This window comes from Pseudopodoces humilis, chromosome 31, assembly GCF_049639895.1.
Source record: "Pseudopodoces humilis isolate 2021_Gansu_Grassland_sample_001 chromosome 31, ASM4963989v1, whole genome shotgun sequence".
In the NCBI taxonomy this organism is placed as follows: Eukaryota; Metazoa; Chordata; class Aves; order Passeriformes; family Paridae; genus Pseudopodoces; species Pseudopodoces humilis.
In genome coordinates this window covers 2,878,717-2,895,239 of record NC_142230.1, presented here as the reverse complement: position 1 = coordinate 2,895,239, position 16,523 = coordinate 2,878,717, and the positions used below count along the sequence as shown (strand labels likewise).

At 58.5% G+C, this 16,523-nt stretch overlaps 2 protein-coding genes across 3 annotated transcripts; one reads left to right on the top strand and one right to left on the bottom strand.

Annotated features, from left to right (window-relative positions):
- Positions 1-261: 261 nt before the first annotated feature.
- Positions 262-6,924, bottom strand: PFDN2 (prefoldin subunit 2). 2 transcript variants are annotated; one of them, XM_005533312.2, is made up of 4 exons: positions 6,847-6,924; positions 5,603-5,691; positions 4,220-4,343; positions 262-528 (listed from the first exon to the last, which is right to left on the bottom strand). In XM_005533312.2, exons 1-4 carry the CDS (start codon positions 6,907-6,909, stop codon positions 355-357), a joined length of 450 nt encoding a protein of 149 aa, XP_005533369.1. In that variant the 5' UTR covers positions 6,910-6,924; the 3' UTR covers positions 262-354. The 2 variants fall into 2 exon arrangements, with proteins under 2 accessions (XP_005533369.1, XP_087924689.1); XM_088068563.1 differs by lacking the exon at positions 262-528 and adding an exon at positions 826-2,225.
- A 78-nt stretch (positions 6,925-7,002) lies between these two features.
- On the top strand, positions 7,003-15,057 carry NIT1 (nitrilase 1). Its single transcript, XM_088068528.1, has 7 exons — positions 7,003-7,068; positions 7,818-7,898; positions 9,296-9,538; positions 11,084-11,187; positions 11,772-11,905; positions 12,994-13,119; positions 14,533-15,057. Coding segments are annotated over exons 1-7 (957 nt in total). The 5' UTR covers positions 7,003-7,066; the 3' UTR covers positions 14,800-15,057.
- Positions 15,058-16,523: the final 1,466 nt, after the last annotated feature.

Sequence of the window (16,523 nt, the reverse complement as noted above, 5' to 3'; positions counted from 1 at the left end):
TTCCAGTCCCCCTCCTCAATTTAGGATCCTCCCTTTTTATGGTGCAGCTCCCCCATTTTTGGGGGGGTCCCACCCCCATTTTTGGGGGGTCCCACCCCTCATTTTTGGGGTCCCATCCCCATTTTTGGGATCCCACCCCTCATTTTTGGGATCCCACCCCTCATTTTTGGGGTCCCCCTTGGAACCCCTCTCCTTTGGGGGTCTCCCCCTTTTTCCCAAACCCTTTTTCCCCCCTTTTCCCATAAAAACCAACCCTGGGGATTGTCCCAAACTCCCGTTTATTACCCAACCCCCCCTCCCCATCCCAAAAAACGACCCCAAATCCCTTTGGGAATTTTGGGGGGGGGGAGGGGGTCAGGACACCAGGACCCCCCCAGGACCCCCCTTGCTCCCCTCGGGGCCGTCCCGGGCCGCGGCTTTGGGGTCGTCCTCGCCCACCAGGCGGATGTTGTGGCGTTCCCGGAATTCCGAGAGCTCCCGGCCCTTGGCCTGCAGCTGCTGCGCCAGCGCCTCGATCAGCTTGGAGATCTGGGGGGAAAAATGGGAAAAATGGGAAAATTGGGAAAAATTGGGAAAAGAGCCTGGATCAGCTTGGAGATCTGGGGGGAAAAACGGGAAAAATGGGAAAATTGGGAAAAGAGAGAGCCTGGATCAGCTTGGAGATCTGGGGGGAAAAACAGGAAAATTGGGAAAAATGGGAAAAGAGAGAGCCACAAGCAGCTTGGAGATCTGGGGGGAAAAATGGGAAAATTGGGGAAAGAGCCTCGATCAGCTTGGAGATGTGGGGGGAAAAACGGGAAAAATGGGAAAAATGGGAAAATTGGGAAAAGAGAGAGCCTGGATCAGCTTGGAGATCTGGGGGGAAAAACTGGAAAAATGGGAAAAATTGGGAAAAATGGGAAAAATTGGGAAAAGAGCCTTGAGCAGCTTGGAGATCTGGGGGGAAAAATGGGAAAAATGGGAAAATTGGGAAAAATGGGAAAAATTGGGAAAATTGGGAAAAGAGCCTTGAGCAGCTTGGAGATCTGGGGGGAAAAATGGGAAAAATTGGGAAAAATGGGAAAAATTGGGAAAAGAGAGAGCCTGGATCAGCTTGGAGATCTGGGGGGAAAAATGGGAAAATTGGGAAAATTGGGAAAAATTGGGAAAAGAGCCTTGAGCAGCTTGGAGATCTGGGGGGAAAAGCGGGAAAAATGGGAAAAATTGGAAAAATTGGGAAAATTGGGAAAAGAGCCTCGATCAGCTTGGAGATCTGGGGGGAAAAACGGGAAAATTGGGAAAAGAGAGAGTGTCAATCAGCTTGGAGATCTGGGGGGAAAAATGGGAAAAATGGGAAAATTGGGAAAATTGGGAAAAGAGAGAGCCTGGATCAGCTTGGAGATCTGGGGGGAAAAACGAGAAAAATGGGAAAAATGGGAAAATTGGGAAAAGAGCCTCGAGCAGCTTGGAGATCTGGGGGGAAAAACGGGAAAAATGGGAAAAATTGGGAAAAATGGGAAAAATTGGGAAAAGAGCCATGAGCAGCTTGGAGATCTGGGGGGAAAAATGGGAAAAATGGGAAAAATTGGGAAAAATGGGAAAAATTGGGAAAATTGGGAAAAGAGCCTTGAGCAGCTTGGAGATCTGGGGGGAAAAACTGGAAAAATGGGAAAAATTGGGAAAAATGGGAAAAATTGGGAAAAGAGCCATGAGCAGCTTGGAGATCTGGGGGGAAAAATGGGAAAAATGGGAAAATTGGGAAAAATGGGAAAAATTGGGAAAATTGGGAAAAGAGCCTTGAGCAGCTTGGAGATCTGGGGGGAAAATGGGAAAATTGGGAAAAATGGGAAAATTGGGAAAAATGGGAAAAGAGCCTTGAGCAGCTTGTAGATCTGGGGGGAAAAATGGGAAAAATGGGAAAATTGGGAAACATTGGGAAAAGAGCCTCGAGCAGCTTGGAGATCTGGGGGGAAAAACAGGAAAAATGGGAAAAATTGGGAAAAATGGGAAAAATGGGAAAAGAGCCTCGAGCAGCTTGGAGATGTGGGGGGAAAAACAGGAAAAATGGGAAAAGAGAGAGCCCTGGTGAGCTTGGAGATCTGGGGCAAAAAAGCCAGAAAATGGGAAAATTGGGAAAAATGGGAAAAGAGAGAGGCTTGATGAGTTTGGAGATCTGGGGCGAAAAACAGGAAAAATGGGAAAATGGGAAAAATGGGAAAAGAGAGAGCCTCGATCAGCTTGGAGATCTGAGGAGAAAAACGGGAAAAATGGGGAAAATCGGAAAATGGGAAAAATGGGAAAAGAGAGATCCCCATTGGATTTAGGGCTATCCCACTGGATTTTGGGATCTCCCATTGGAGTTAGGGCAATCCCAATGTATTCAAGGCAGTCCCAGTGGATTTAGGGCTGTCCCAATGGATTTAGGGCAATCCCAATGGATTTAGGGCTGTCCCAATGGATTTAGGAAAATCCCAATGGATTTAGGCCAATCCCAATGGATTTAGGGCTGTCCCAATGGATTTAGGGCAATCCCAATGGATTTAGGGCTGTCCCAATGGATTTAGGGCTGTCCCAGTGGATTTAGGGCTGTCCCAATGGATTTAGGGCTGTCCCACTGGATTTAGGGCAATCCCAATGGATTTAGGGCTGTCCCAATGGATTTAGGGCTGTCCCAACGGATTTAGGGCTGTCCCAATGGATTTAGGGCTGTCCCAATGGATTTAGGGCTGTCCCACTGGATTTAGGGCAATCCCAATGGATTTAGGGCTATCCCACTGGATTTTGGGATCCCCCAACGGATTTAGGGCTGTCCCAATGGATTTAGGGCAGTCCCAATGGATTTAGGGCAGTCCCAATGGATTTAGGGCTGTCCCAACGGATTTAGGGCTGTCCCAATGGATTTAGGGCAATCCCAATGGATTTAGGGCTGTCCCACTGGATTTAGGGCAATCCCACTGGATTTTGGGATCCCCCAACGGATTTAGGGCTGTCCCAATGGATTTAGGGCAGTCCCAATGGATTTAGGGCTGTCCCAATGGATTTAGGGCTGTCCCAACGGATTTAGGGCTGTCCCAACGGATTTAGGGCTGTCCCAATGGATTTAGGGCTGTCCCAACGGATTTAGGGCTGTCCCAGTGGATTTAGGGCTGTCCCAATGGAGTTAGGGCTGTCCCAACGGATTTAGGGCTGTCCCAATGGATTTAGGGCTGTCCCAGTGGATTTAGGGCTGTCCCAACGGATTTAGGGCTGTCCCAGTGGATTTAGGGCTGTCCCAACGGATTTAGGGCTGTCCCAATGGATTTAGGGCTGTCCCAATGGATTTAGGGCTGTCCCAATAGATTCAAGACTATCCCAGTGGATTTAGGGCTGTCCCACTGGATTTTGGGATCCCCCACTGGATTTAGGGCTGCCCCAATGGATTTAGGGCTGCCCCAATGGATTTAGGGCTGCCCCAATGGATTTAGGGCTGCCCCAATGGATTTAGGGCTGCCCCAATGGATTTAGGGCAATCCCAATGGATTTAGGGCTGTCCCAACGGATTTAGGGCAGTCCCAACGGATTTAGGGCTGTCCCACTGGATTTAGGGCTGTCCCAACGGATTTAGGGCTGTCCCAATGGATTCAAGACTATCCCAATGGATTTAGGGCTGTCCCAGTGGATTTAGGGCTGTCCCAGTGGATTTAGGGCTGTCCCAGTGGATTTAGGGCTGTCCCAGTGGATTTAGGGCTGTCCCAATGGATTTAGGGCTGTCCCAATGGATTTAGGGCTGTCCCAATGGATTTAGGGCTGTCCCAAGGGATTTAGGGCAGTCCCAATGGATTTAGGGCTGTCCCAAGGGATTTAGGGCAGTCCCAATGGATTTAGGGCTGTCCCAATGGATTTAGGGCTGTCCCAAGGGATTTAGGGCAGTCCCAATGGATTTAGGGCTGTCCCAACAGATTTAGGGCTGTCCCAACAGATTTAGGGCTGTCCCAGTGGATTTAGGGCTGTTCCAATGGATTTAGGGCTGTCCCAGTGGATTTAGGGCTGTCCCAGTGGATTTAGGGCTGTCCCAATGGATTTAGGGCTGTCCCAGTGGATTTAGGGCTGTCCCAGTGGATTTTGGGCTGTCCCAGTGCATATTTCCGGGATCCTAACGGATTTCTAGGGCTCCCCCGCTGGCTCTCGGGACACTCTGTGGGGTTTTTACGGGATCCCAGCAGCTCTGGGGCCATCCCAGCGGATTCCTGGGATCCCAGACCTGCTCCCGGTTGCTCTCCAGCGCGGGCAGCACCTCCTTGACCGTCCTCTCCACCAGCACCCCCCCGACCATGCGGAAACACTTCCGGGTGGGATCCACCTCCCGCAGGGTCTCGATCACCAGGCTGGGAACAGCGGGGTCAGCATCCCAAAATCCCCCAAATCCTCCCCCAGTCCTGACCCCAAATCACCAATTTCAATCCCAAATCCTGATCCCAATCTTGACCCCAAATCCCAATCCCGATCCCAAATCCTGATCCCAATCCTGACCCCAAATCCCCGATCTCAATCCCAAACCCCAATCCCCAAATCTCAATCCTGACCCCAAATCACCAATCTCAATCCCAAATCCCTCCAATCCCAAATACTGACCCCAAATCCCAATCCTGATCTCAATCCCAAATCCTCATCCCAATCCTGACCTCAAATCCCCGATCTCAATCCCAAACCCCAATCCCCAAATCTCGATCCTGACCCCAAATCCCCGATCCCGAATCCCTCCGATTCCAATCCCCAATTCCAAATCCTGACCCCAAATCTCGATCCCAATCCCAAAGCCCCCAATCCTAAATCCCCAATCCTGACCCCACATCCCGACCCCAAATCTCCGATCCCGAATCCGTCCGATCCCAATCCCCAATTCCAAATCCAGACCCCAAATCTCGATCCCAAATTCTGATCCCAATCCTGAGCCCAAATCCCTAATCCCAAATCCCCCTGATCCCAATCCCCAATCCCAACCCCAAATCCTCCAATCCCAAATCCCCAATCCTGACCCCACATCCAGATCCCCGATCTCCCAATCCCCCAATCGCAAATCCCCAATCATGACCCCACATCCCAACCCCCGATCCCCCAATCCCAATCCCCGATCCCGACCCCACATCCCCAGTCCTGACCCCATATCCCAATCCCTGATCCCGACCCCACATCCCCAGTCCTGACCCCATATCCCAATCCCCGATCCCGACCCCACATCCCCAATCCTGACCCCATATCCCAATCCCCGATCCCGACCCCACATCCCCAGTCCTGACCCCATATCCCAATCCCTGATCCCGACCCCACATCCCCAGTCCTGACCCCATATCCCAATCCCTGATCCCGACCCCACATCCCCAGTCCTGACCCCATATCCCAATCCCCGATCCCGACCCCACATCCCCCGTCCCGGCCCCACATCCCAATCCCCGATCCCGTCCCCACATCCCCGATCCCGACCCCACATCCCCAATCCTGACCCCATATCCCAATCCCCGATCCCGACCCCACATCCCCAATCCTGACCCCATATCCCAATCCCCGATCCCGACCCCACATCCCCAGTCCTGACCCCACATCCCCAGTCCTGACCCCATATCCCAATCCCCGATCCCGACCCCACCTGTGCTCGTTGAGCTCCAGCTCCAGCTCGGCTGCTTTGGAGGCCAAACCCCGCTGGTCCTGCCGCAGGCGGTTAAAGCGGGAAACCACCTGCGAGTGGGATGGACTGGGATCAACTGGGATCCACTGGGATCAACTGGGACAGCCGGGAATGGGACTGGATTGGGATAAACCGGGATGGGAGAGCTGGGAATGGGATTGGATTGGGATAAATCGGGATGGGAGAGCTGGGAATGGGATTGGATTGGGATAAATCGGGATGGGAGAGCTGGGAATGGGACTGGATTGGGATAAATCGGGATGGGAGAGCTGAGAATGGGATTGGATTGGGATAAATCGGGATGGGAGAGCCGGGAATGGGATTGGATTGGGATAAACCGGGATGGGAGAGCTGGGAATGGGACTGGGTTGGGATAAACCGGGACTGGGAAAGTTGGGATCCCCAGGATGTGATCTCTGGGACTGGAAAAATTGGGATCCCTGGGATGGGATCTGTGGGACTGGGATCCCCGGGATGGGATCTCTGGGACTGGGATCCCCAGGATGGGATCTGTGGGACTGGGATGGGATCCCCGGGATGGGATCTCTGGGACTGGGATCCCCGGGATGGGATCTGTGGGACTGGGATGGGATCCCCGGGATGGGATCTGTGGGACTGGGATCCCCGGGATGGGATCTCTGGGACTGGGATGGGATCCTCGGGATGGAATCTCTGGGACTGGATCTCACTGGGGGCACCAGGAGAGCCCTGGGATGAGGGGGAACCCCTGAGGAACAAAATCCCCCCAACCCCACAGCAGCCCCCCAGAGACCCCTCCTCATCCCCCAACCCCTCCAGAGACCCCTCCCGGTGCCAGGGACCCTCCCCCCCCTTCCCACCTTCCCTCAGGCCCCGGCCTCCCCCTCCATTTCCCCTCCCCGTTATCAGGGACCCCTCCCCGTTATCAGGGACCCCTCCCCGTTACCAGGGTCCCCTCACGGTTACCAAGGACCCCTCACGGTTACCAAGGACCCCTCACCGTTATCAAGGACCCCTCACGGTTATCAGGGACCCCTCACGGTTACCAGGGACCCCTCCCTCATTCCCCAACCGCCCCGGGTCCCACAGCCCTCACCCCCCACCTTCCCCTCACGGCCAGGCCCACCTCCCCTCCGCTCCCCCCATCACTCCTCTGCCTCCCCGAAGCTCCCAGGGACCCCTCCCCTTTCCCAGCCCCCTCCCCAATTCCCGGTTTCCCTCATGACCTGCTCAGCGCTCAGTCCTTTCCCGGCCGGTGCTACCGATCGCCCCTTCACCGGATCCGCCATCTTTACCGGCGCGGCACCGCCTCTTCCGTTCCTGCCCCGGGCACGGCGCCGCCACTTCCGGCCGCCATCTTAGGTGCGGGTGAGGCGGGAACGGCGCCATCTTGGGTGAGGGCAGCCCTGAGGGGGGGGACTTTGCCCGCGCTGCCTCCGGCGGGGAATGTACGGGAATGGGGCGAAAAACGGGAAAAACGGGAAAAAAGTGTGGGGGAGGAGGGGGTTTGGGGGTGAGGGAAGGGCGAAGGTGCGGGGATTTTGGGGATTTTGGAGGTTTGGGGACAGGTGGGAGGTGACGGGGGAAGTGGTTTGGGGGTAGTTTGGGGAGGTCCGGGCTACTTTGGGGTCCAAATTGGGGCAGTTTGGGGAAATTTGGGGGTGTTTGGGGCTTTTTGGGGTAATTGAGGGGTGTTTGGGGCAGTTTGGGGGCGTCTGGGGGTAGTTTGGGATCCGAATTGGGGTAGTTTGGGGGGTATTTGTGTGTGTTGGGAGGAATTTGGGGCACTTTGGAGCATCTGGGGGCAGTTTTGGTGGGCACGAGGTACTTTGAGATCCAAATTGGGGCAGTTTTGGGAAGGCCTGGGGCAGTTTGGGATCAAATCGGGGCAGTTTTGGGGGTATTTGGGTTGTTGGGAACTTCTCGGGGCAGTTTAGGGGGGCTGGATACTTTGGGGTCCAAATTGGGGCAGTTTGGGGGTAATTTGGGGCAATTTGGGGACAATTTGGGGGGATCTGGGAGCATTTTCAGGGAGCTGGCGTACTTTGGGCTCCAAATTGAGGCGGCTGGGGCAGTTTGGGGGGTATTTTTGGGGGGTATTTGGGGCAGTTTGGGGGGATTCAGGGGCAGTTTGGGGGGTTCCAGCTCCCCCCCCAGCCCTGTGACCCCTCCCCAATTTGGGGTGTCCCCCTCCCAGGCTGAGGGTGCCCCCCCGGGCCCTGCTGTGCCGCCCCCCAAGACCCTCGAGAGCCCCCCACAGCTCCAGCACTGCGGGCAGGTACGGAGGGACCCCAAAAACACCGGGGGGGGGACCCCAAAAACCCCCGAGGGGGCTGAGAGTGACCCTGGGGGTGACCCCAGGTGGGTGAGGGGGGCGGTTCAAGAGTGACCCTGGTCCTCATGGGGTCACCTGGGGGTGTCTCAGTTCCCAGGGGTGTCCCTGTCCCCAAGGAGGTGGCCTGTGGCGTGTCCACAGTCCCTTTGAGGTGTCCTGTGGGGTGATCCCAATCCCTTTGAGGTGTCCCATGGGGTGAACCCCGGCCCTGTGGGGTGTCCCACATGAGGTGCCTTTGGTGTCCCCTCCGCACAGCCCCAGGGCCATGGCAGTGTCCCCAGGGCCATGGCAGTGTCCCCAGGGCCATGGCAGTGTCCCCAGGGCCAGCAGTGTCCCCCAGAATGTGCCCTCCTTGCAGCCCCATGGCCACGGCGCTGTCCCCTCAGCCATGGCAGTGTCCCCCTGTCCCTCTGAGGTCCCCCAGCATGTCCCCTCCCTGCAGCCATGGCACTGTCCCCAGGGCTGGCAGTGTCCTCCATCGTGTCCCCTCCCCACAGCCCCTCAGCCATGGCACTGTCCCCAGGGGGGCTGGCAGTGTTCCCCATCGTGTCCCCTCCCTGCAGCCATGGCAGTGTCCCCAAGGCCGGCAGTGTCCCCCATCGTGTCCCCTCCCCTCAGCCCCTCAGCCATGGCACTGTCCCCAGGGCTGGCAGTGTCCTCCATCGTGTCCCCTCCCCTCAGCCCCTCAGCCATGGCAGTGTCCCCAAGGCTGGCAGTGTCCCCCATCGTGTCCCCTCCCCTCAGCCATGGCAGTGTCCCCCATCGTGTCCCCTCCCCTCAGCCCCTCAGCCATGGCAGTGTCCCCAAGGCCGGCAGTGTTCCCCATCGTGTCCCCTCCCCTCAGCCATGGCAGTGTCCCCCATTGTGTCCCCTCCCCACAGCCCTGCGGCCATGGCAGTGTCCCCAGGGGGGCTGGCAGTGTTCCCCATCGTGTCCCCTCCCCTCAGCCATGGCAGTGTCCCCAAGGCCAGCAGTGTCCCCCATCGTGTCCCCTCCCCTCAGCCATGGCACTGTCCCCAGGGCTGGCAGTGTCCTCCATCGTGTCCCCTCCCCTCAGCCATGGCACTGTCCCCAGGGCTGGCAGTGTCCTCCATCGTGTCCCCTCCCCTCAGCCATGGCACTGTCCCCAGGGCTGGCAGTGTCCTCCATCGTGTCCCCTCCCCTCAGCCATGGCACTGTCCCCAGGGCTGGCAGTGTCCTCCATCGTGTCCCCTCCCCTCAGCCCTTCAGCCATGGCGGTGTCCCCAAGGCCAGCAGCGTCCCCCATCGTGTCCCCTCCCCTCAGCCATGGCAGTGTCCCCAAGGCCAGCAGCGTCCCCCATCGTGTCCCCTCCCCACAGCCCCGCGGCCATGGCGGTGTCCCCAGGGGGGCTGGTGGCGGTGGCACAGGTGACATCCACGGCAGACAAGGAGCACAACTGGCGGCAGTGCTCGGCGCTGGTGCGGCGCGCGGCGGCGCGCGGGGCCCGGGCCGTGTTCCTGCCCGAGGGCTTCGACTTCATCGGGGACAGTCCCCAGCAGAGCCTGGCGCTGGCAGAGCCACTCGACGGGGACATCGTGGGGCGCTACCAACAGCTGGCAAGGTGTGGGGACACCTGGGGGTGCCTGGGGACATCTGGGGACACCTGGGGGTGCCTGGGGACATCTGGGGGTGCCTGGGGACATCTGGGGACACCTGGGGGTGCCTGGGGACATCTGGGGGTGCCTGGGGACATCTGGGGACATCTGGGGGTGCCTGGGGACACTGGGAGTGCCTGGGGACACCTGGGGACATCTGGGGACACCTGGGGGTGCCTGGGGACATCTGGGGACACCTGGGGGTGCCTGGGGACATCTGGGGGTGCCTGGGGACATCTGGGGACATCTGGGGGTGCCTGGGGACACTGGGAGTGCCTGGGGACACCTGGGGACATCTGGGGACACCTGGGGGTGCCTGGGGACATCTGGGGGTGCCTGGGGACATCTGGGGACACCTGGGGGTGCCTGGGGACATCTGGGGACATCTGGGGGTGCCTGGGGACATCTGGGGACATCTGGGGGTGCCTGGGGACATCTGGGGACATCTAGGGGTGCCAGGGGACACCTGGGGACACCGGGGGTGCCTGGGGACACTGGGAGTGCTAGGACTGTGTGTCCCCATGGAATGTCACTGTGTGTCCCCAGGGAATGTCACTGTGTGTCCCCATGGAATGTCACTGTGTGTCCCCAGGGAATGTCACTGTGTCCCCAGGGAATGTCACTGTGTGTCCCCATGGAATGTCACTGTGTGTCCCCAGGGAATGTCACTGTGTGTCCCCATGGAATGTCACTGTGTGTCCAGGGAATGTCACTGTGTGTCCCCATGGAATGTCACTGTGTCCCCAGGGAATGTCACTGTGTGTCCCCAGGGAATGTCACTGTGTCCCCAGGGAATGTCACTGTGTCCCCAGGGAATGTCACTGTGTGTCCCCAGGGAATGTCACTGTGTCCCCAGGGAATGTCACTGTGTGTCCCCATGGAATGTCACTGTGTCCCCAGGGAATGTCACTGTGTGTCCCCATGGAATGTCACTGTGTGTCCCCATGGAATGTCACTGTGTGTCCCCAGGGGATGTCACTGTGTGTCCCCAGGGAATGTCACTGTGTGTCCCCAGGGAATGTCACTGTGTGTCCCCATGGAATGTCACTGTGTGTCCCCATGGAATGTCACTGTGTCCCCAGGGAATGTCACTGTGTGTCCCCATGGAATGTCACTGTGTGTCCCCAGGGAATGTCACTGTGTGTCCCCATGGAATGTCACTGTGTGTCCCCAGGGAATGTCACTGTGTCCCCATGGAATGTCACTGTGTCCCCAGGGAATGTCACTGTGTGTCCCCATGGAATGTCACTGTGTGTCCCCATGGAATGTCACTGTGTCCCCATGGAATGTCACTGTGTGTCCCCATGGAATGTCACTGTGTGTCCCCAGGGAATGTCACTGTGTGTCCCCAGGGAATGTCACTGTGTCCCCAGGGAATGTCACTGTGTGTCCCCATGGAATGTCACTGTGTGTCCCCAGGGAATGTCACTGTGTGTCCCCAGGGAATGTCACTGTGTGTCCCCAGGGAATGTCACTGTGTGTCCCCAGGGAATGTCACTGTGTGTCCCCAGGGAATGTGACGTGTGGCTCTCCCTTGGGGGTTTCCATGAGCGCGGCCAGGACTGGGACAGCACCGGCCGGATCTACAACTGTCACCTGCTGCTGGACAACTCCGGTGGGACACCGGTCCTGTGTCACCCCTGTGTCACCCCTGTGTCACCCCTGTGTCCCCTGGATCCCCAATCCCTGTGTCCCCAACATTCCCAACCCTCCAGATGTCCCTGTGTCCCTGGCTGTCCCCAAGCCTGAGCTGTCCCCAAGCCCTGGCTGTCCCGAGCTGTCCCCAGCTGTCCCAGCTGTCCCAGCTGTCCCCAACTGTCCCCAACTGTCCCCTGCTGTCCCCAGCTGTCCCCAGCTGTCCCAGCTGTCCCGAGCTGTCCCCAGCTGTCCCCAGCTGTCCCCTGCTGTCCCGAGCTGTCCCCAGCTGTCCCCAGCTGTCCCCAGCTGTCCCCAGCTGTCCCCAGCTGTCCCAGCTGTCCCCTGCTGTCCCCAGCTGTCCCCTGCTGTCCCAGCTGTCCCCTGCTGTCCCGAGCTGTCCCCAGCTGTCCCAGCTGTCCCCAGCTGTCCCCAGCTGTCCCCAGCTGTCCCAGCTGTCCCCTGCTGTCCCCAGCTGTCCCCAGCTGTCCCAGCTGTCCCCAGCTGTCCCCTGCTGTCCCGAGCTGTCCCCAGCTGTCCCCAGCTGTCCCCTGCTGTCCCCAGGTGTGCTGGTGGCTGCCTACAGGAAGCTGCACCTGTTCGATGCGGCGCTGCCGGGGGCCCCGGCGCTGTGCGAGAGCTCCTTCACCAACCCCGGCCGGGAGCTGCTGCCACCCATCGCCACCCCCGTGGGCAAGGTCCGGCCCTGGCCACGTCCTGCCGTGTCCCCAGCTGTCCCCTGCCCTCCCTGACCTCTCCCAGACTGTCCCCAATGTCCACGGGATGTCCCAGGGCTGTCCCCAGCTGTCCCCTGCCCTCCCTGACCGTCTCCAGGGTGTCCCCAATGTCCACGGGATGTCCCAGGGCTGTCCCCAGCTGTCACCTGCCCTCACTGACCTCTCCCAGACTGTCCCCAATGTCCACGGGATGTCCCAGGGCTGTCCCCAGCTGTCACCTGCCCTCACTGACCTCTCCCAGGGTGTCCCCAGGGTGTCCCCAATGTCCTAGGGGTGTCCCCAGGGTGTCCCAGGGCTATCCCCAGCTGTCCCAGGGGTGTCCCCAGGGTGTTCCTGATGTCCAAGGGCTGTCCCCAACTGTCCCATGGTGTCCCCATGGTGTCCCCAATGTCCCAGGGCTGTCCCCAGGGTGTCCCCAGGGTGTCCTCGATGTCCATGGGGTGTTTCAGGGTGTCCCCAGCTGTCCCAGGGCTGTCCCCGGCTGTCCCCAGGGTGTCCCAGCTGTCCCCAGGGCTGTCCCCAGCTGTCCCCAGGGTGTCCCCAGCTGTCCCAGGGCTGTCCCTGGCTGTCCCCAGGGCTGTCCCCAGCTGTCCCCAGGGCTGTCCCCAGCTGTCCCCAGGGTGTCCCCAGCTGTCCCAGGGCTGTCCCTGGCTGTCCCCAGGGCTGTCCCCAGCTGTCCCAGGGCTGTCCCCAGCTGTCGCAGGGCTGTCCCCAGGGTGTCCTCGATGTCCCAGGGTGTCCCAGCTGTCCCCTCACCCCGCAGCTGGGGCTGGCTGTGTGCTATGACCTGCGCTTCCCTGAGCTGGCCCAGGGTGTCCCAGGGGTGTCCCCAGGGTGTCCCTGCTGTCCCCAGGGCTGTCCCTGGCTGTCCCAGGGTGTCCCAGCTGTCCCCAGGGCTGTCCCCAGCTGTCCCCAGGGCTGTCCCCGGCTGTCCCCAGGGTGTCCCCAGCTCTCCAAGGGCTGTCCCCAGCTGTCCCAGGGTGTCCCAGCTGTCCCCAGGGCTGTCCCCAGCTGTCCCAGGGTGTCCCAGCTGTCCCCTCACCCCGCAGCTGGGGCTGGCCGTGTGCTATGACCTGCGCTTCCCTGAGCTGGCCCAGGCCCTGCGCGGGGCTGGAGCCCAAATCCTGACCTTCCCCTCGGCCTTCACCGTCCCCACCGGAGCCGCGCACTGGGAGGTGAGGGGACACCCTGGGGGGCTTGGGGACACCCTGGGGGGCTTGGGGACAGCCTGGGGGGCTTGGGGACACCCTGGGGGGGCTTGGGGACACTCACAGGGGGCTTGGGGACACCCTGGGGGGCTTGGGGACACTCACAGGGGGCTTGGGGACACCCTGGGGGAGCTTGGGGACACTCACAGGGGGCTTGGGGACACCCTGGGGGGCTTGGGGACACCCTGGGGGGGCTTGGGGACAGCCCGGGGGGCTTGGGGACACTCACAGGGGGCTTGGGGACACCCTGGGGGGGCTTGGGGACACCCCCAAAGAGATTTGGGGACATTTATGGGGGAGTGGGGATTGTCCCAGGGGGGTTGGGGACTGTCCCAGGGGACTGGGGACACTTTGAGCGGGTTGGAAGTGGGGACCAGACACTCACAGAAGGTTTGGGGACAATCCCCAAAGGTTAAGGGCACTTCCAGGATGTTTGGGGACACCCATGGGAGTTTGGGACAGTCACTGGGACAATGGGGACACTCTCCAGGGGGTTGGGGACAATCCCAGAGGGGTTGGGGAAAGGGCTGGGGGCATTCTCAAAGGGTTGGGGACAATTCCAAAAGGTTGAGGACACTCCCAGAGGAGCTGGGGACACTCACAGGGGGTTGGGGACATCCCAGGTGCCCCCCCATGTCCCCTCAGGTACTTGTCCATCCATGCCCAGGCCATCAAGTGTCCCTGTGTCCCCCTTTTTTGTCCCCTTGGTGACCTCAGTGTCCCCTTTTCTACCCCATGTCCCCTGACATGTGTTCCCTTTCTGTCCCCTGGGTGACACCGCTGTCCCTTCCCAGTGTCACCGCTGTCCCCCGAGGTGCTGCTCTGTGCCCCCTGTGCCCCCCAGGTCCCCTCAGTGTCACCACTGTCCCCTCAGGTGCTGCTCTGTGCCCCCAGGTCCCCTCAGTGTCACCACTGTCCCCTCAGGTGCCCCCTGTGCCCTCCTCAGTGTCACCACTGTCCCCTCAGGTGCTGCTCTGTGCCCCCAGGTCCCCTCAGTGTCACCACTGTCCCCTCAGGTGCTCCCCTGTGCCCTCCTCAGTGTCACCACTGTCCCCTCAGGTGCCCCCCGTGCCCCCTCTGCCCCCCTCAGTGTCACCACTGTCCCCTCAGGTGCTCCCCTGTGCCCCCTCAGTGTCACCACTGTCCCCTCAGGTGCTGCTGCGTGCCCTCCTCAGTGTCACCACTGTCCCCTCAGGTGCTGCTCTGTGCCCCCAGGTCCCCTCAGTGTCACCACTGTCCCCTCAGGTGCTGCTCTGTGCCCCCCTCAGTGTCACCACTGTCCCCTCAGGTGCCCCCCGTGCCCTCCTCAGTGTCACCACTGTCCCCTCAGGTGCTGCTCTGTGCCCCCAGGTCCCCTCAGTGTCACCACTGTCCCCTCAGGTGCTGCTGCGTGCCCGTGCCATCGAGTGCCAGTGCTACGTGGTGGCCGCGGCCCAGACCGGGCGGCACAACCCGAGCCGGGCGTCCTTCGGTCACTCTCTGGTGGCCGATCCCTGGGGCACGGTGGTGGCCCAGTGCCAGGAGGGGCCGGGGCTGTGCCTGGCCCAGCTCGACCTGGCCTACCTGGAGCAGGTGCGGCGGGAGCTGCCGGTGCACGGCCACCGCCGCGGGGACATCTACGGGGCCCTGGGGACACCGGGGACGTGACGGGGACACCGGGGACGTGACGGGGACACCGGGGACGTGACGGGGACCCGCAGCGGGTTTGGGCTCGATCCGCTCGGAATTCACACCGGATTTGCTTCTCTGTCCCCAGAGTGTGATGGTACAACGTGGCCCCCCTTTCTTTTTTGGGGGTTCAAATGTGCATTAATTCAGCTCCAAATCAGCTCCAAATCTGCATTAAAACAGCCCCAAATCTGCATTAATTCAGCCCCAAATCTGCATTAAAACAGCTCCAAATCAGCTCCAAATCTGCATTAATTCAGCTCCAAATCTGCATCAATTCAGCTCCAAATCTGCATCAATTCAGCCCCAAATCTGCATCAATTCAGCCCCAAATCTGCATTAATTCAGCTCCAAATCTGCATTAATTCAGCTCCAAATCTGCATTAAAACAGCCCCAAATCTGCATTAATTCAGCCCCAAATCTGCATTAATTCAGCTCCAAATCTGCATTAATTCAGCTCCAAATCTGCATTAATTCAGCTCCAAATCTGCATTAATTCAGCCCCAAATCTGCATTAATTCAGCTCCAAATCTGCATCAAATCTGCCCCAAATCTGCATTAATTCAGCCCCAAATCTGCATTAATTCAGCTCCAAATCAGCTCCAAATCTGCATCAATTCAGCCCCAAATCTGCATTAATTCAGCTCCAAATCTGCTCCAAATCTGCATTAAAACAGCCCCAAATCTGCATTAATTCAGCTCCAAATCTGCATTAATTCAGCTCCAAATCAGCTCCAAATCTGCATTAAAACAGCTCCAAATCTGCATTAATTCAGCTCCAAATCTGCCCCAAATCTTCATCACTTGAGCCCCAAATCTGCTCCAAATTTGCCCCAAATCTGCATCAATTTAGCCCCAAATTGGCTCCAAATCTGCATCAATTGAGCCCCAAATCTGCATCAATTGAGCCCCAAATCTGCATCAATTCAGCCCCAAATCAGCTCCAAATCTGCCCCAAATCTGCATCAATTCAGCCCCAAATTGGCTCCAAATTTGCCCCAAATCTGCATCAATTTAGCCCCAAATCAGCTCCAAATCTGCATCAATTGAGCCCCAAATCTGCATCAAATCTGCATCAATTGAGCCCCAAATCTGCCCCACATCTGCATCAACTCAACTCTGAATTTGCCCCAAATCTGCATCAATTCAATTCCAAATCTGCCCAAATCTTCATCAATTCAGCCCCAAATCCACCCCAAATCTGCTCTTTTGTCCCCAAAATGAAATGACAAAATGTGACCCCCCCCCTGCTCTTTTTGGGGTCCCAAATTTCCCCGAGGGGAAATGGCACAATGTTTCCTCCCTGCTCTCCTTTTGGGGTTCCCACTCCTTTTTAGGGGTCCCAAATCTGCTCCAAATTGGCCTTTTTGTCCCCAAAATGGAACAGCCCAACGTGTCCCCCCTCTTTTGTTTTGGGGAGTCCCAAATCTGCTCTGAATCTGCCCCAAATTTGCGCTGAATCGGCACTTTTGTCCCTAAATTGGAACTGTCCCCTCCCTATTTTGGGCTCCCCCCAATTTTTTGGGGTCTCCCCCATTTTTAGGGATCATTGAAGGGTGACACCGGCACCCCAAATTCCACATTTTTACCCAAATCTGCCCTTTTTTTCCCCAAAATGGGGCAGTTTGGGGCTCCCTACACCCTTTTTTTGGGGTGTCCCCTTTTTTGGGGGAAGTTTCCCCTTTTTTTGGGGAAATTCCCC

Bases quoted from the DNA above. Each gene is read 5' to 3' on its own strand.
- PFDN2 (XM_088068563.1), bottom strand. From the start codon at position 6,909: ATGGCGGATCCGGTGAAGGGGCGATCGGTAGCACCGGCCGGGAAAGGA. The intron at 5,692-6,846 runs GTCATGAGGGAA...TCCCACTCGCAG, and splicing joins AAGGACTGAGCGCTGAGCAG to GTGGTTTCCCGCTTTAACCG. The intron at 4,344-5,602 runs GTGGGGTCGGGA...CGCTGTTCCCAG, and splicing joins CTGGAGCTCAACGAGCACAG to CCTGGTGATCGAGACCCTGC.
- NIT1 (XM_088068528.1), top strand. The intron at 7,899-9,295 runs GTACGGAGGGAC...CCCTCCCCACAG, and splicing joins AGCTCCAGCACTGCGGGCAG to CCCCGCGGCCATGGCGGTGT. The intron at 11,906-12,993 runs GTCCGGCCCTGG...CTCACCCCGCAG, and splicing joins TCGCCACCCCCGTGGGCAAG to CTGGGGCTGGCCGTGTGCTA.